Here is a 20,315-nt window from a genome sequence, read left to right as displayed (position 1 = left end):
GAAAAGGCACTTCTCCCTGTCCGGATATGGTTCATTCTGCTATATTGAGGGAATCAGCTTCAATCCTGGCATCACCACTCAGCGTGATGTTTTCACTCTCGCTAAGCCGAGGCGAACTGCAGGAAATTTAGAAGCTGACTCACATCACACCAATTTTCAAAGGAGGTCGATGCAGTGAACCCTCAAGCTACCGACCAGTGGCCCTTTTCTCCATACCTTCTAAAATTATGGAATCTTTAGTATACGACGGTATACAAAAATACTTATTATCCTTAAAGTTCTTCTCACCCCAACAGCACGGTTTAAAAAAGGGTCATTCTTGTATGACCAACCTGCTGACTGTGGTGGATAGATGGACAACCATCCTTAATCGCAAGGGGAAGGTTGACGTCATTTACCTTGATTTCTCAAAAGCTTTTGATAGGGTCAACCACATATGTCTTATCAATAAGCTTAGACGACTGGGTATCAAACCCCCTCTGATTGACTGGCTGACTTCATAACTAGAAAACCGACATTTTATGGTCAGGGTTAACTTCACTCTCTCAGGCTATGGAATGTTCTAGTGGAGTCCCCCAGGGCTCAATACTAGGACCTCTTCTCTTCTTGATTTACATTAACGATCTTCCTCAACAAGTTTCATCTGATTTATTGCTTTTTGCTGATGACGTGAAACTTTGGAGAGAGATACGTAACCATAAGAATATACTAGTACTTCTGGGGGATCTGACTGGACTTCAAAGTTGGACAGAAGACAACGGACTTACCTTCAACACTTCAAAGTGCAAAGTAGTCCATCTGCGACATGTTGCAGACTACAGTTACAACTCAGGAAACTCCTCTCTAGAGGTTTCCCAAGTCGAAAAAAATTTAGGAGTGTTGGTACCCTACGACCTGAAGTCGTATGCGAACCGTGACAGAAACGTCTCTCAAGCAAACCTTGCACTGGTAACATTGAAGCGCATTTTTGGCCAGTTTGACGGTAGAACCTTCCACATAATCTTCAACAGTTTTATTCGTCCCCACTTAGAGTACGGAAACATAGTATTTCCTCCCTCCCTCCAAAAGGATAAGGTCACTCTGGAACGTATACAACGTCGAGCCACGAAATCAGTTCGGGGACTCAAATTCAAACCTTATGAAGAGCGCCTCAAATCACTTAACCTTTACCCGTTAGAGTACAGGCGCCTTAGAAGTGACCTTCTTATGACTTACAGTATCCTGAATACTTCCGGTCATCCCCTTGAACATCTTCTTAAGCTTAGTCACAACACTAACCTAAGAGGTAAGACCCAGAAACTGGAGACCCAATATAACAGAACAGACTGCAGACACAACTTCTACTCCGTAAGAGTTGTCAAATGTTGGAATTCGCTAGTCCAAGCGACTTCCCAGGAGTTCTTTAAGAGGAAACTTGACTTATTCTTAAGGACTTAGGATAACATATTATTTTGACTTACCAAATTCTTTTTTTTCTCTATTATCGTCAATATACCTAGGTTCTTGCCTGGAGGTATTGGTGATCCACTGCTACTAGACACGGAAGCCGGTTAAGCGAAAGCTTCTTCTATTCCGTCGTCAACCATTTGAACCATTTGAACGTAAGGCGCTAAAGTACACTAAAGTACATTTGTCACTGAATGTTGATTGCTGTTCAACAGATGATGAAAAAGGTGGGTCTTTCTACATAACAGTAACGAACTGTAAAAGTTCAGTGAAAATTCAGTTAGAAGCGAAGGATGGCATATCCAGGTTTCTGGTCGTTTCTGTTTTCTTTGGTAGACTGTAAGAATATTTCAAGATTTCGTTATGTTTTAGCATTATCGGTTCGAAATACTCAATTTATTACACAGCATGATCCTTTCGCCACCACAGTTTCTCCGGTAATCACTAATGTTAGTCAAAAATCAAGTAACAAATATGAGATTCTCCTTTCATCTGATTGTGTCGCCATACGGTCCATTATAAATATCACGGTAGAAGATAAGGTTTGTTGACAGATTTCTTTGTCTGAAAACTGAATAAGTCATAACGTACATGTATCCTGTTAAAGATATAATTTTCGATACGACTTTTGTACTTAATATTACCTTTAACCTAGTAATCAACGATTTAACATCTTAACTCGAAGTGATGGTAGTAATGTACCATACATATAAATGATGAGAATAAATATGGTCATTTATCTCGCGACTTCATTTAACGTATAAGCTTATTCAAGTTATGACCTTGGTACTAACATGTCCTATCTTTTCCTCCCGTCTAGGGCTGAGCATTTGAGAGGACATTCAAAGAAAGTCCAAAAACCGAGATCAAATCGTCTACGTCTGGAGTTTCGTTTCTCGCACCGAGTAGTGAATTACTGGAATTCTCTACCAGAACACGTAATATCAGCACCTTCTGTTGATATATTCAAGACGAGATTGGACCTCCACAGTGTAACAAACTGCAAGGATTAAAATTTATCTCGCGACTTCATTTAACGTATAAGCTTATTCAAGTTAACGCTTTGTATTAGTCACCCCATTTAGTTTAATTTTATCTGACAAACAATCATTAATTCATCTGTTATACTTTTTAAGTGATGTACTTCACCCTAAATTTGGCCAATTTTATGGATTATTAATTTGGATTTATAATTGTAGAACCTGATGAGAAATTATTGGAAATATTCCTTGTTCATATAATCGTGTTTTAGTAGGTAATTTGGTTTGAAAAAATAGTCTCCATCATAGTGGTGCTAAAGAAAAGAATTCAGTCACTCTGAGAGTAGAAAAACACTCTCCTAGTGTATTTTATTTGTGAAGTCTTTGTTCTTACCCTTATTTAGATCGTTTGTTGGACCCCTGAAGCAATTAGACATCAGCACCTTGAAGCCTATGTTATTTTCTACCTGAGTTAGGCAACAGAACATTTATTTCATATTTAGGAAACAGAATTCTTAGTCTGGAGAACAACCAATAAGGATGCGCTAAAATATTGCAAACACTACTTCTTATTGCTTTAAAGTTAGAGGTTCTGCTCAATAACACTCAGCAGTAATATTCGTAAAAGACTTCAGATATGAGAAACTGAAACATTTCATTTGAAGTTTCCTACTTTTGTATGTAAGATGAGCTCAAAGATCCTTTTCACATCGTAGTATCAATCACATTTTTTGTTTAATTTGCTTTAAGGATTAATAAACTGATTCATTTACTCTCATACTTACATGCTATCTTTCTCGGAGGATAGAGCGCCTACCGACGATCTCAAAGTAACCGTCTTCGACTCCTACCTCTGTCCTACTTTATGGCTGTAAAACATGGCTGGTAAGAGTTGAGGATATTCGTAAGTTACTAGTATTCGACCATAGGTGTCTTCGAATCATTGCTCGTATATCCTGGGACCACCGGGTAAGTAATGCAGTTGTTAGGAAACGGGCACTAAGTAAGGATGGCAAATCGATTGATGAAGTAGTGAAACTTCATCAGTTGAGATGGCTGGGACACGTGTTACCGATGCCCAACCACCGACTACCCCAATGAGCGATGTTTTATGGTGTAGGAGTAGGTTGGAAGAAAGCTAGGGGCCGCCAGACCAAAACATGGCACAAATCCATGAAGTCGCTGACAAGTGGACTGAGCTATGTTGGTAGGTGTAGACTACCTGGTTGGGATTCGCGAGATGATAGCAATTGGTGGTCAAAGACTTTGAATGACATGGCTCAAAATCGTTTGCAATGGCGAGGGTGCATACACTCTTTGTGTTCTCCCAAACTTTAATCTTCTGAATTCTTCATGTCCCTTTCTTTCTCTTTCCAAATTTATTTCACTGGATTATACTCCTTGAATAATATCTTCAAACCCTAATCTTTCACATGATGCTTATACTCTTACTACTTCTACCACTATGGGATTTGAATCGACAACTGTAACTCTATGCTAATGTGGTATGGCAACTTGAACTGATGTATGTACGTACGAAGTTCTACGTTGTGACTGACTGACAGCTCGTTAATCTCGAAGTTTGGAGTCTAACCAATCTTTCATTTAGTTCACTATCGCTCGGCTGAAAAGTTTTCCTGGTACTGATAGTTGTATATCTCCGCAGTTCTCACACGTACTAGGATCTCCCTTATTCGGTATCTATCTAGTCTATTAGTATTTGTCCCTCATCCCAAATCGTTCTGAAGAGAACTGAGCATCTTTGCAGGTACCACTATGTCCGACTTCAGTGTTTCAGCTAGTACGCTGTCTGGCCCCACTACTTTTTCACTCTTGATCACACTTATACCTTTTGTTGATGGGGCAACATCTGTAGGGAGGTCTGCATGTTTTGTTTTGATGTCCGGTGGGTTCAGTCTAGCTGATCTGTTTATAAGCTCTTCAAATTGCTCTGTTCACTTGTTTCGCTGCCCTTGAACCTCAATAGTTGGGTTGTTTTTTTGTTCCTAACTAGTCTCTTTGGTCTACTACATTTTCGTGTTAGCTTCTTGGTTGTATCATATAGTTCCTTTATATATTTTTTGTCCCTTTTTCTGTCATAATTACCAGATATTCCACACGTTACCACTTGTCAGCTCTAATGCACTTCTTCACTTATTTGTTTGCTGATGTATTGTTATCCAATGTCTTGGTTTTCTCTACTTCTGCTTGGCTACTGTTGACTTTTATCTTCTAGTTTTTCTTTTCTTGAGTCTTGCCCAGGCTATCGACAGAGATCCACTTTCCATCCTGTTGCCTCTTAACACTAATCACCTGGTATGTTGAGCTTATGCTTTTTAATCCCATTGTAGTTGTTTCCCTTATTAGTTTGCTTCCCTCCTAATAGACCCTGTAAGACTTGGAACTTGTTGCTGGGAGCCATCTTGAATTATCTGAGTCTCCTAGCACCTTGAATGAAGGCTAAAATCAAACTTTTGATCTTCCGTACTGTAGCCCAATGAATTCGACGTAGCTTTGTCTTTGCACTTGTGTTGGAAAATTCTGCCACTTATAGCCATGTTATTGAAATCAAACGTATCTACCAATGTTGTTGCTTTCCTGTAGTCCATGTTGCTCTTTGTTGCGTTCATACCTGGTGTTTCCCGCCCCGACGTTGTGGTTTAAGTTCCTCAAAAAAATGATCATGTATTTTCCTAGGCACTTTTCAATTAAGATAACTTTTTACATGATTATGAAGCAGTAACATGTATTTCAAAAAATTTTATGCCTCTTCGGTCATCACGATGACTATCAGATTAACTAATTTTGTAAGCGAGTTGAACAACAATGGTTGGTATCTAATTTAACTCAATGAAATACAGTAAATTTATTTTGTCTCATGTTATCCGCATGTTAGTGTAATGTATAAGATTTAAACGATCATATGGTCTAGCCATCTTTGACGCCATATATTTGTAAGTTAAAATTAATATTCGTTTAATTTTTTTCAAGAACCACTAAACTTATGACAATCACATTCTAAGCTGAATGTTTCTATGTGATTATTAATCTTCCACATTTTCCCTATTATCAAAGCAAATTAATTTTATACCACATATTCTGGTTACTTAACAAGTTAGCAAAACAATTAGAATGAAAGTTCAAAAGAGAAGATATTAAATTTTCATTAAAAAAAATTACCTCCTATGTTATTACAAAACCATATATTTACCGAGTGAAATTTGCTTAAATACCATTTACACTAGATATTTAAAAGTTTAAAGTGATATAATTGTTTTAAATGTTCATTCTTATCAAAATAGCTTCTCATTAAAACCCAAAGCTCTAAATGAATTATTTTATCACTCATTTTAGAGATTCATTGTAATTCAGCCCAAAACTAAACAACGGAAATATTAAAATTGTTTTTATTGCTTTGCAAAAGATAAAATTACGGATAAATTGTTTCCAGGATGAATTCCACAGAACATTAAGCTCTTTATCTTTTCCATATGTTTTCTGTTACTGTTACGTCCTTGAATCTGTCTACCCACTTAGTGCCGAGTATAATGTAGATTAAGACCTTGACACGATAGACTGACTGGCTTAACCTTGAGGCCAATATGCGTGAGTTCGAAGTGGGGGTAGAGAGACGGAAACTATTCTATCCCTGATTGGTCGGCAAGCACGAGAGAGAGAGAGAAGACAAAGACAGATGGAACACTAATCACTTTATTCCAACCCGATCTAGCACTCGAATTCCCAATTCAGATTAGGGTGAAAAGTTACATGAATAAATAGATGACTAAGCGGACCACAACGTACAATAATTAGAAAAATACAATCATGTCCAAAACTGGGGAATTATAGTAGAAAATAGGGTACAAAAGATTACGTCAAAATGACAATAACTTTAGAACAGAAAATGCTATGGCAATGAATTATACATCAAACGAAAGCTTATGATCTGTAGAATAGGCTAGGGGCAAAAGTAAATGTTACAGTTTTACAAGCTTTGAATTAAATGAATTAACGTCCCCGAAAATAGCTTCCGTAATTTGTTCAGGCTTCTAGTTTTGCGGATCACATCAGTTACAGAGAGTATCTATATCTTTGTGAAATGCCTATACAAAAATTATTTTTATAATAATGTAAAAATTCGATTTTTATACTAGGATTGCCAAAGTCTCGGAGGATTTATTCCTTGGGATTTCAAACTCCTGAACCTCCAAATAATAAATCATAAATTCAAACTGAATGTAACAGCTCTCTCCTGCTCACTGTTACCGCATATAATTAGTAAACTAAATCTGTTCAATGTTCACTTGTAAATTTTTGGTGGGAATAAAATTTTTTACCTTTTCATAGTGATCTATGTTACTCTCCCAGAATAAGCATAAGCAATTAAAACATCACAAAATGTAAAGACACTCTTACAGAGATATATAAATATATCATCTTGAGTGTTGTAGCATACAATAGATGTAGATTGGATTATCCCGTTGTTGATATTGTGACTGGAATATGATCAGTCTTGGTTGGGATATGTGCATTCTATGCAGATTGCCTCGATATAACCATTGTGACACAAGACTAAATTTCAGTCTCGATGTAGTTCAATGTATTTCGAATTGGATCCAAACTCGTATCCGTTTCAAAAATGAGTAATTATCCGGACTCTGTAGTTAGGTGGGTAACACGATGGTGTTTGAAACGAACAGTGCTGGGTTCGAGTCCTGGAGTGTACGTCAGCACGGGGATCCATGTACATCCAGATGGTGAGTCTCTAATAGGATGAGATGCGCGTCCTGGATCCCACTGTTAGCCCTATTCCATATACTCTATAGTATTCATGTTTAAGCTTTATCATTTCTGTGTCGTAATATGAATATTGTTCACTGAACAGATCAACCTCAAAAATAACAAAATGTAATTTAATTGAATCGTCCTTTATCTTCCTTTCGTTTTATGAAGGATAATAACACAAGTTCAACCATATATCTCAATAAAACCTTACAAAATAAGATCATTGTGAATAGCACATGTGAACAGAAAAGACAGGATTTGTCAGTTTCATGGTCGCCAAATGTCAATCTCTCAAACTGGAAACTTATATTTGTGTTTGGAGAGGATTCTGAAAGATATGACCTGGAACGCATAGGCGTTACTTACACAACAATTAAAGGTAATTAACACTTTTTTCTTTGGAAAAGTTAAAGTCCCTTTAAATAACTTAAGTTGTATTTTTCCTCTCTTCCCTTAAAGACAAAATTAATCAAACATCGCACTTTTCAAAAAATATATTTAAACTTTGGAATGCCAATAATAGTATAAGCGTTGTAGCTATTGAACGAATAAGTGTTTACCCTATTTGCTAAAGATGATTACGTAGGCAATGTGATGGACTTGAAATGATGTGTAACTAATTGCTAACTATTTGATTCCAAGTTTTTCATTAATACTAATCAAAATCTACATACTTCACTTGTATATTTTGTTAGTTTATCATGCTAACACCGCCCCTATAATAAGTGAAATGAGGTTAATCGTTTCAAATGCAATTTTATTATACAGGCAATGAAATTGATGCTAATACAGATAGAGGTTTGTTCACTATTCCTGTTGGTGGATATTATGAATGTGCCAGTCGTTTGCATAGAGAACTATTCGTGGAAGATAATGATAATATAATGATCAATATTTATTTTTTAAACTCATCAATGGAAGCATTCAGACTTGAAAATCGTCGAGAATTTATGGGTCATGGTAAGTGTATAAATATAAAGCTATTGTAAGAGACCATTTAACTGCGAGGTAAAAAACTTTCGAAGCTATTTTTCTTCAATTATACTGATTACATGTTTATTAAGTATTGTGGTTATATTATTTTCGTATTACCATTGTTCCAAGCTTTTATTTGAACAGTAAATTGTTGCTATGGTATTTTCCAAACATAGACTAGAATCGGTTATTTGTGTACACAGTACTCTGTTTTCCCCATCATTAGGGTCGTTGTTCCATGGCGATAATACTACTTCATTGGTCTGTTGTGTGGTCTGGTCTTGTATGTATATAAATGAATGTCTGAAATATTATGACGATCTTGTACTGGTGATTATTGGTATTATATTATTCCGCTTCGTTCGGGACCAGTTAGTATTGGACCGACCGTCAAGCATAGAGTATCAGTCTCCCCCGTCCTTACTGCGTATCGGTTGCTTAAGATCGTCTACGCATATTGGTCGGTTGTAAGACTTAACAAAAGCATTTGACGATATTCTACTGAATGATTTTTCTTTTAAAAACTAGGTTTTTTCCTTAAGCAAATAAACATTTTTCTTGCTAAAGTTTGTTTTTTATAAATAACACGTATTTCTTCCATAGACACTAACATCTAATTAAAGTCATGTTAAACGTAACAGACTTGTCCTTTAATGTTGGACTAGAAGCATAGTTGTCGTAAATTCTACTGGGAATTCTGTGATTACGCAGGTGTACAATTAGACAATAAGTTCAATATCTTAATATAATGACATTGATTTATTTAATAAAAACGTTTTTATCATGACGTTGGATATCATACAAACATCAAAAACTTAGTTTCCCATAAATTTGTACATAAAAAATGTATTATTATTTTATCTCTATAAATGTTACCTAATATTTATAAACAAGTTCGGTTTTCTTCATTGTTCACTTAGTTTATCATAGAGAACAGAAAGTTCTCATCGAAATCATAAAGAAATAAACCAAATGAAAATGGTTCTCGAAAATGCGAAGTGAAGCACAAAAAAATAGCAGAAAGTCTGAACTAATTTTAATTTTGATGATTAATGTATCAAACTGGTTTTCTCGTTCCTCCAAGTTCTATATCACATATACAATCTTGCTAAATATGTTTTCACTAGCCCCAAGTAGATCTGTTATGAAGTCGGACTGTATTGTTAGTCGTACTAATTTTCCATTTAATATAGATCACTATTTAGAAATTCGATAATTTAACAATCTGATTTTCTTAGGTACGAACTGAAAAAAATCCCGAATAAAATGCTCGGTATATTTTATGACATTATCTATTGTTGAACTATCATATTAGGAACAATTTAAGCTACGGTATATGGAAGGTTTCTGCGTAACGCTAGGGTGAATCTATCTTAAACAGAAACTTCTGATGCTACTATGTTCACTAAGCTGAGTGGTTTAATTGTAAAGTTTTCAGTCTCAATAACATCTTCAACTTTCAAATAAACTTAAATTAACCCTCAGTGATTTTGTCCAGAAAGATAATGCAACCCCTACAATTACTTGATAGATGTAATATCAACAAATTATTTTAAAGTAATTATTTATAAATTATCTAATTTCTATTATTTTTACACATTTTTAGCCATAGATTGTCCATTGAGTATCTTATGGTTAAAGAAGGTTCCAACAATTGTATGCAGCACCCTAATTCTAATAGGTGTTGCTATTGTTTTAATATATTTATGCAGTCGTCTTAGCAAACGATCAACATATGAGACAATTAGATAATTATATATATATATATATATATATCTTATCATATATTTCAATGAATTACTTTTACACAAATCATAAATGGTTCTGGTTGTAGATTCTTCTATTATTTTCTGTATCTCATCCTTGATATTTTTGTATAATCAAGTGTAATTAATTTTTATCTCTTCCTTACTTTTATTGAACAGATTATTTATTTATGAAAAAATAGCCTATATCTTAATACGTTCGTTGTGTAATAAAACCGGAAAAATAAACTATGTACCGATGATAAAAGAAAATTTGGGAACTTATTCATTTTTTTTAAGTATTTTATGATAACACCTATTGTTCATAATGTAAAACCTTACTTGTAATGACATTTTTTTAAAAAATTATTACAACTGATACCAATATTATTGTTGGTATTAACTTTGTTTTCTTTTGTTATTTTCCCCATTGGTTGGTTTATTGTAAGTCATTATTCAGTTTTCTAAACATTCTTTTTCCTTACTGTTGCTGCTATAACATACAAATTTATGACCATTTATTTAAACACATGAACATTGGTACAGAGAGGCGCCAAATATACATGTGCCACACTTCGTCATTCGATTTATGTGAGGGCCGGAACACTGTCCAAGAGCTTAAATTGAAACAGGTGGTTTTCTTAAACGGGCCGCTCCCCAAACCATTGACCTAGAGGTTTAATTCACAAGACAGTGGATGAATGTTAAGAGATGCAGTCTGATGGTAAACAGTGACCAACAATAGGTTCATATGCCGTTTGTTCCCTCAGGATCCTGGAGCCCATGTGCACCATTGGTTTGGAATCAGTGTTTTCCAACTCCCCTAGGTAGATTCTCCGTTTCCACCAACCCCGTTAAAGCTCCAGACATTTGCTTTTCGTCCTCTCAATTCCGTAAACAACACTCCCGTCGCGAGAAGGCAGTGAGTAGGTATTCCTGATCCCTAGAAGTACGATCTCTGTGGTCTAGTGGTTAGGTCATTGCGTTGTGCCTCACTAACCCATGTTCGAATCCTGGCAACGACATTCCATTGCCCCCAAATATCCTAGTAGGGTTGGAAAACCCTGATTCCATACCAATGGGGCACATGGGCTCCAGGATCCTAAGAAAAAAGGCATATGAACCTATTGTTGATCACCGTCTACTATGGGACTGCATCTCCTTATGTTGCTCCACTGCCTTGTGGATTAGACCTTTAGGTCAAAGGCTCGGAGTGTGACCCCCTAAGAAAACCATCTGCTTCGGTTTGGGCACCTGGGCGGTATTCCAGCCCTCATACAAATTGAATGATTTGTGTGGCTCATATCTGTTTGGTGCCTCCTTGTACCAATGTTTATGTATTTAAATAAATAAACTACTCAAAAGTGGGCAGTCGAGAACCTAAGGTTCCCTATAATTGAATATATTTTCAGTTTAACATTCTGTATTACATGATTGCATGGAGCAATATATTTAATTATATTGATGTAAAAGGAAATATATCTCTTCCTGCCGAAAACTTCTGACCACATTTCGTTTCAATTCATTCGCCACTGTTAATGATTGTTTATCATTCAGGGCAGCAGTGATGCTGCTACAATATGCTTTTGGAAGTTAAGATTGTGTATCATTTTAAACAACTGATGGCATACTGTAGTCCACGGTCATGAAACTTTTACGTAATAACGACCTTAAAAACACAGTTCTATCGTCAATAAAAGGACTTACGTTACAACATTTATTGGGGAGCCACTTTAGATTTATTATATGCAGTTTCATGTGGCATAAGTACCTCACCGCTAACTTTTACTTCTGATGAAGGTGTTTTCTGGTGATAAGCAAAGATTGGCCTTGACTGTGGTCTTAAGCATGTAATTTGACAGGTTTTATGACTAAAAGTGAATATGCGAATGAAAATTTCTTTCACCTGACTGAAAAAATAAACTTTTGACACATGAAGGCAATGTTACTAATATCCGATTGATTCTAAACACATGTTAATAATAGTGATGAGATAATTATGGATGTACCAAATATATCCTTTGAATAATGGAGAAAAATTACCTTGCAACTCATTTAGAAAGTCCTTTTTCTCAAACTATTTTAGAACCAGGAGATTCGATTCGCAATCTTATGCTGCTTAATACTAATAGGACAAAACTGTCTACTGCAAACACATTTAGAAACTAAACCATGCTTCAACTTTTTATCGTATATAAGATAACTTGAACATACAAAAATATAGTTGTAGTGTTCACCACTTAAAAAAATTATTGTAACCAAATGTCAAAATTCAGTCAAGTGAATAGTACGTTAAGAAAACTGTTACTCTTAAAAAAGCAGATGGACTAGTTGATGATGTAATTTTGTTTTCTCCAGGGTCTTGAAATTCGGAGAAACGAGTTAGTTCAACTGTGACATAGAACGACCGAAGGACTCACTGATATTGTGGAATAATAGACATTCAAAAGTAGTTGGATTAGAATAGCACTCGCTGATATCTCGAATACTATCATGAGTTATTTGTTAACAGCAAATTTATATGCGTTTAAATTCAGCCCATCAGAACATGAAACTCTTACTTGCTGAAGGTTTTCAATGCAACAAAGTGTCGAAAAATGAGGAATATAATCTTAATTTGTTTTTATTCGCCTTATTGACATATGTAAGTAGAACAGTTTATTAAAGTTTTCCATGGTTATCTCAGATTAACTTAACTATCAGGTTTCAGACTAAGCTCTATAATAAGCCTGTTAAACTTCCAAAGATTGCGTAACGTGACTTCTCTGTTAATAATGTCATTTCGTATCCTCCTCTGTTGGTCTCTACCGATTCTGATATTTATCATCTCTGGAATTAATTTAAATAGGACCGGATGAATTTTTAAATTTTATCAGGTGCCGGTTAATTCAATGGATTTCTTCATGATGTGTTTGAAGAGTACTAACTGTTTTTAATCTCTTGTTCTATTAAATTATACATGAGTTCAAGTAGTATCTAGACTGAATTCTTTATCATTCAGCTTTTTCAGTACTAATTTAATACTTTAAACTCAAATTTGGAGTAAACACAACTTCTACTATTATGTTTCTTCCATCAATTTAAGCCCTAATAGAGCTGTAAGCTACAATTATCGGGAGTTCTCAAAATATCACTATTAATCAAAGAAACCAGATCATATTCACAGCAATATAGATTTAATCGATAAAACGTTTCAGATCCAAAGTCATTTTGTTTGTCTAATGTTAATTATTCATTGAAACAAAAAGTTATAACTGAAGTAGCCAATACTTCATAATTTTAAAATGATATGACTTCTGATACTCACATATACCATAAGCATCAATACCAAGGTTGGGATTGATAGTTTTAATTAAATGGGACAGTGAATGGAAAGTTAAGAATGATTAAATAATTATATTTATGTAGTATTTCAAAAGGTAGGAATTGGACTTATTTTGTTATTATTGAACATTTCATGTTCACAATTGACTTTTTACAGTTCTCTCATAAAACAATAATTTTACGAAGTATGCTAATATTATATAACTGGGTTCCTTTATAAATGTAAACAAAGCAGGAACAACCGAAATAAAATGAGTTGATTCTATTTCATAGCTTCTACTTTTATGTTTTATGAGGCGACTAGAAAATTTATTTATTTAAACACAAATATTGGTACAAACGGGCACCAGATATATATGCGCCACACAAATCTCATTTGATTTGTATGAGTGCTGAGATACTGCCCAGGTGCCCAAACCAAAGCAGATGGTTTTCTTAGGGGGCCTTTGATCGCTGATCCACAAGGCAGTGGAGCATCATTAGGAGATGCAGTCCCATGGTAGCCGGTGACCAACGATTGATTCATACGCCATTTGTTCCCTCACGATACTGGAGCCCATGTGTACCATTGGTTTGGAATCAGGGTTTTCCAACTCCCCTAGGTGGACTTTCCGTGTCCACCAACACGGTTAAAGCGCCGGACATTCGCTTCTCATCCTCTCAATTTCGTAAACAACACCCTCGTCGCGATAAGGCAGTGAGTAGGACTTCGACTAGAAAATGCTATCTGCGAACATCAAATATTTAAGTATCAGAATTTAAATGGTTTCAAATGTACTAGTAGTGCCTACTTCAATTATGATTTTCCGTTTCAGAGACACGATTAACATGAAATATGTGGACAACTCCGCACTTTATTTTGCCTTTTGTCCTATGAATCAAAATCGTCATAAATATAATCTGGCTTTTCTTGAGTATATTTATCTCCTGTTTTTCCAGAAAAATACTCTAGGAACTGTATTGTTCTCGTCTATATCTTTCAATATCTTTCATTGAAACCAACTGTAACACTTTTATAGCAGCGCTTTTGTATACACAGTCAGTATTCATAGTTGATCGGTTCAAATAAACCTGAGTACAGGCTATACAATAAATTATACAACACAATTACAAGCAATCTACATTCAATGAAGTACAGGGTAGAAATAAACAATAGTTAAGAATTCATATATTAAATGGTTAATAAGCTGAATATCTGTCTCTCTTCACTCAATGGCCAATCACATCATATTTTCACAGGCCCTACAATACATACAAAGAGTATCAATACATTATTCGACGTTTTGCTGTGCTGACTTCAAGCTGAGATGCATGAAAACAGTTTTACTTTCTTTAAACTAAATTCTGTTTACAACAAAATCTGCTTGAACTTGTTTGAAATAATTATGTAGTTCAAATAACTCAATGCTACTGAAAGCATTCAACTGAGTTGAAAATCTGTTCAATTATTTCAACCCTAAGATGTTCTGGGTTTCATTAATTCGCGCCTAACTGCTTCAATTTGTACTTTAATGCAATCTATCTACAAAACTGTAGACAAGTTCAGATTGTAGAATGTTGAATATTGATAAATAATATTATAAAGACCATTATCCGTTCAGCTTTTCTATCTTATACTTGATTATACTATTATTTGGTTCATATAAACAGATCCATTACTTTTTCCGATTGGTCCGCTAACGAAAGCAAGTATTTTTTAACTTATATCAGTAAGTGGAACGAGCCATCATAAAATATCAAAACTATTATTGTATTATATAAAATGAATTATTTATGCCTAAACTGAGAAATGAGTCAGCGTCTTTTTGTTGCACATCTCTTTTGAAACGTATTTCTCTAATCAAGTGATTACATAAAAGTCTAACTCAAGCTACAGATAAAAACATAAACTGCCATATTATAACATCAAAGCTATATTTTATCTAATATTCATATCAAACAAGATATTTACAGTATTTCTACCACTGTGTGCACATTAATCTGAGGTATTTGGCAGTAAAAATCTATACAACTGAACCAATCAGATTCATGACTGTAGTTGTATGGATTTAAAGTGAAATTCATAACTCAATAATGGATAGATATAACTTGTTAAGAGCTAGATAAGAACTCATCAAAATTTGCCAAATTTTCTTAACTTCGATGAAGAAAATTGATAGATATGATACGATTAACGCAATAGAACGAACTTGAGCAATTCCTAGAACAACGATGGGAAATTTCGGGGAAAAATTACGGAAAACAAATAGATTTAAAATACACAACACATTGACAGGATTTTCGGAGTTATCTATCAGTTTCTAGTTGGTACCATATTTAATAGATGGAGGATTTCTGTATTTTGATTAGACGAACTTTCGACTGATAAAAATAGATGAATAGAATGTTAATAGATAGGTGAGTGCAATGATATGTCATATTCGAGTGATAATTACTCATGAGATCGTATAACTGTCTTAAGCCTTAAATGATTAGACATAGCAGACAAGATCACTGGTCCAATGAATGGTTTTTCATGTTAGAAAAAACATGTTTATATACAATATATGGACACACAATAAACATGATAAAATCCCTTAAGCGATCGGAGGAAATTAGCTTGTAGGCAGCTTATTCTTTAATCAATCAGAACCTGATTATCAGACCTAATCTTTGAATATCGTATCACAATCAGATTTGAGATATTACATCCTATATTTTTGTGTAAAATCCATACTTGCATCTTAAGTAATGTTAGTTCATTTTTTATGGAGTTTTGTTTTCTGAGATGGATGGTTTGGTTGTGGAGCTTTCATCGTCCTCCTGAACGACATCATCAGCACAAACTTTGGGTAGAATTGGGGTGTTTGAATTTCTCCACATGTGATTCACAGCATGTCCTGTGCACCTCGATGTTGATTGGTTCTTGTTGACCTCAAATCTGTCATTGTTTATTTCTTTGTTTTGGTTCTATCTCCCATTGGTTTGATTTTTGTTCCTATGTTTCTGCATAATTTTCCTGATTAATTGATAAATTGGATTGATTTCAATGTGCTTGTTTATTGCTGATTGACCTGAGTGCCAAGCTTCTAAAAATTCTCTGGTGTTTTTGGAATTGCCTCTATCCAAAATCTCCACATTTTCCAGTCGAATGTGTGTCCGCAGTTATCCACGTGTATTGATATAAGCGAAGACATGTCATGGCGTTTGACTGCTAATTGATGTTCATGCAGGCGAAGACGAAGAGGGCGTCCGCTTTGTCCGATGTAGTGTTTGTTGCAGTTGGCTGGTTGTAGATGATGTTTGGACTGTCTTCTTTTGTCATTTCATCCTTTGGTTTGCATAAGATTGAATGAAGGGATTTTGTTGGTTTGTGAGCGACACCTCTTCCAAAGGTTTTCAGCAGTCTTGTTGTCGTTTCCGATATACCTTTTATGTATGGTAAGGTAGTCCTTTTGTTAATTTCTGTGCTTGACTTCGTTTCTGATGATGGGTGCGGTTGGTATTTTTCGATGAAATTGATTGGATAGCCGTTCTTTTGAAGGATGGTTTTCAGGTATTTTTCTTCATTTTTTTTCGTATTGTAATTGTGTTGCAGTGTGTCCTCACCCTCTTGGACAAAGTTTGTACACAGTTGATTTTGTGGGCTCTTGGGTTGTTGCTATTGTAGTTGAGAATTTGATCGGTGTGGGTTGGCTTCCAGTACACTTCAGTCTCCAGTTTACCTGTGTTAAAAACCCTAACCATAATTCAAAACCACTAACTCTTACCTTATAAAATTTTTCTTTAATATTGTAAATAATTTACACGGAAAGATTCATTATTCATGTCAAAACTCTCTACTTCCTGTCATTTTATTACGATTTTATCAGAAATTACTTCAGAACTAAACACTTCCTGATTGGCTGAGAATCCGTTCAAGGTTGGTCGTATAGTTTACTTCCAATCACTATGCAATATTAAGCTTTAAAAAAATTGTCTGTTCAACCCATATTTAAGACTAACATAAAACCGAAAACTTTAATGACTGACAGATTGTTAATGTAAAACATACTATGAATAATGTTTAAATTGTATACCAGATAAGTGCATTATTTAAATTTAATACCAAACTTTAATATTACCCATTTGCGAAAAATTTTTGAATTTCGTTACTACTACAGTTAGATGGATATTCTTACTTGTGAATGAGTTTTATCAGATTACCATAAATGAAACCATCATTATATAAGATTACCTCTACAATATCCAAATATTGTAAAAAAGAAGAAAAAAAACTGATACTTAAAAAAAGTTTTTAATATCTTCTGAAAAATAAAATTTATTATAAGGACATATGTAATAAGAATTTTTTTATTTTCATCAACTTGAAATACAGCCAAAATAGTGCAGATAAACTAATTGAGTATGTTTTGTGCTTGAAATGTTTTAATTATCCTATATGACAAAAATACTCTGTGGGAGAGGACAAACCAGCTTCCATTTGAGGAGGAAATTAAGAAAAGACGTTGGAAGTATATAGGACACACACTGCGGAAATCATCAAACTACATCATGAGGCAAGCCATCACTTGGAATCCTGATGGGAAACAAAAAAGAGGAAGGCCAAAATACACACTGTTTTGGGAATTGGAGACAGATATGAAAAGGGTGAATAGCAACTGAAAGAACTGGAAAGGATTGTCCAGGACAGGGTTGGATGGAGAGTGGTGGTGGGTGGCCTATTCTATTCCTTGAGGTGTAACAGACGTAGGTAAGTAAGTGGTGGTAAATAATGTATATTCATTAAGTAAGGTATATATTTCAATCAAATAATGTATACAGAATGAAAATTAATGAATCTTAAAAGAGGAACAACAACTTATAACATTCATCGTGTTTATTTCATTTTTGTATTGATTGTTTGATTCTCCCCATTGATGTTTGGGATTACAATTGACCAGTCTGTTATTAGCATATATGCATCCTGTTCGGATTCCTTCAATATCGCCTTAATTCACGAGCATTATAAACAAAGATGAATACATTCAGTTGATGAGTCCCAAATAGGATGAAACTGACGTTCTAGGACACACATTGAGGAAATCATCAAGCTGCATCATGAGGCAAGCCATCACTTGGAATCCTGATGGGAAACAGAAAAGAGGAAGGCCAAAATACACACTGTTTTGGGAATTGGAGGCAGATATGAAAAGGGTGAATAGCAACTGAAAGAACTGGCTTGCCTCATGATGTAGTTTGATGATTTCCGCAGTGTGTGTCCTATATACTTCCAACGTCTTTTCTTAATTTCCTCCTCAAATGGAAGCTGGTTTGTCCTCTCCCACAGAGTATTTTTGTCATATAGGATAATTAAAACATTTCAAGCACAAAACATACTCAATTAGTTTATCTACAGCTGTATCATTGTTTCTGGTAATGTGCAGCGAAAAGAATGTACATTATTTAAATGTCTATTGACTTCAGTGTTAACTTCTAACTGGCGATCACTCAATATTTATCTTCAGAATCGATCAAGATGTAAGGAAATGGAAACGTGTTGAAACACTTTGTGCTGAGAATTCTATATTGCACCAAAAATATAATACTGAATAAAGCTAATTATACAAAACAAAAAAGATCTGTCATAAGTGACATAGATCTAGATGGCAATTTTCAGATTTTGTACTTTGAGTTCATCTGTATTTATAAGAAATAATTAAAGTAACAAGGAAAAGGGATGAAAGGTTAAGTACAAAACATTTATACAGTTTAAATATCAAACCATGTGGAGTATCCATTTTTTTCATACTTGACTTGAGAATATACATTTACATAAAAAGGTTGACACTGTGAAGAATATTAATACAATTAATCAAATCATCTCAAAACAAAAATGATATACCGCTTACAATACCAAAGACATATTTCAATAGATAACGACTTGTATATATGTATGATTAAAGTAATTGATTAATGAGTTTTTTTATTCAAAATAGCATTTAACTCTTCAAGTTTGACAATGATGTTGACACTAAGTAACAGAATTTATGTGTTGAATAATATTTTTCTATTCAGTAAACCGAACTGAAATCAGTAAAGGTGGATAGTGGCTAGCACTTGAATCCAGGACGCGCGTTTCGTTCTATTTGGGACTCGTCAGCTGGATGTACCTGCATCTCAGATTTATGTTCATTCTGAGACTCTAACCCAGTATTTTTGGCTTCAATTGATCAACTTCAGTCTTAAACATCAATGGGAAGATTAAAACAAACAATATCAAGTGAATTTGAACTGAAATGAGTTTCTTACAACTTTATCTGTTTGCTATTAAGCAAGTAGTGTTGTTTTAGATAACAAATATCTATTCAACTAATTCTAAACATGAAACAAGTTTCACTAGCTTCAAATTTTATAAAGAAAAAAAAAACACACAACCTTTTACAGTTTCTCGTATTATCGTTAAGTTTCTACACTACATGTGGAGTATAGTGGGTTAGAAACAAGGTTTAAAAAATGCAGCTTCATTAAAATATTAGTATTTTGAACTCTCAATTTTTATATTTAAAACATTTTTCGGGAAAATGTAAAAGTTTGATAACGATTGAAATCCAGAAAAAATAGAATAGGTCACGAAACTTGGAAGGGCCCTCTGTGTTCGTGAATCCACATTACTAGGGAGTCTGATTCTTGGAGGAAATAGTTGTTTAGTGCTTTCTAGCTTTCAATGGTTGTCTAACATCGATCAATTCGTGAGCTAAGTAACTATGTCCGTAAATAAATTATACTAATGAAGCATTTGATTCTTTTTAAAAGCGTGGAAGAACAAGTATGTCGAAGTCGAGGAGTAATAGCTAACATAAATTAATATAATCACCAATGAGAGATAGAAATAAGAGTATGCCCAGATTTAAGTCAAGACACAACGTCTAGAATTATAGCATGTGAATTTAGGATTGTTTGTAATATACAATAAATTAAAATCGTTAATGTTGGGTTGACCAATATGCACTGTTGACTTGAATCAATTTCTACGTTAAATGAAATTGTGAGATAAATGATCAAAATAAATAGGGTTATCATGGAATGAGAGAGACAATCA

The 20,315-nt window shown here is 34.5% G+C and overlaps 1 protein-coding gene and 1 non-coding gene across 4 annotated transcripts; both read left to right on the top strand.

Moving 5' to 3' along the window:
- Positions 1–1,504: 1,504 nt before the first annotated feature.
- Positions 1,505–10,510, top strand: Smp_075280.1 (hypothetical protein; the record flags this gene model as incomplete). Of its 3 annotated transcripts, none has more annotated exons than XM_018790035.1 (4): positions 1,505–1,673; positions 7,380–7,590; positions 7,980–8,171; positions 9,793–10,510. In XM_018790035.1, 4 exons carry the CDS (start codon positions 1,641–1,643, stop codon positions 9,936–9,938), a joined length of 582 nt encoding a protein of 193 aa, XP_018655419.1. The 3 variants fall into 3 exon arrangements, with proteins under 3 accessions (XP_018655419.1, XP_018655420.1, XP_018655418.1); XM_018790036.1 differs by lacking the exon at positions 1,505–1,673 and adding an exon at positions 1,740–1,988 and having other exon boundaries at positions 9,793–9,938; XM_018790037.1 differs by lacking the exon at positions 9,793–10,510 and having other exon boundaries at positions 1,610–1,988; positions 7,980–8,457.
- A 375-nt stretch (positions 10,511–10,885) lies between these two features.
- On the top strand, positions 10,886–10,955 carry Smp_tRNA_01894_Pseudo_???.1.1. Its single transcript has one exon. It is a non-coding gene (tRNA).
- Positions 10,956–20,315: the final 9,360 nt, after the last annotated feature.

Source organism: Schistosoma mansoni, chromosome W (genome assembly GCF_000237925.1).
Source record: "Schistosoma mansoni strain Puerto Rico chromosome W, complete genome".
Lineage (NCBI taxonomy): Eukaryota > Metazoa > Platyhelminthes > Trematoda > Strigeidida > Schistosomatidae > Schistosoma > Schistosoma mansoni.
The sequence above is the reverse complement of the archived record's forward strand: the minus strand, read 5'-3'. Positions and strand labels throughout refer to the sequence as shown.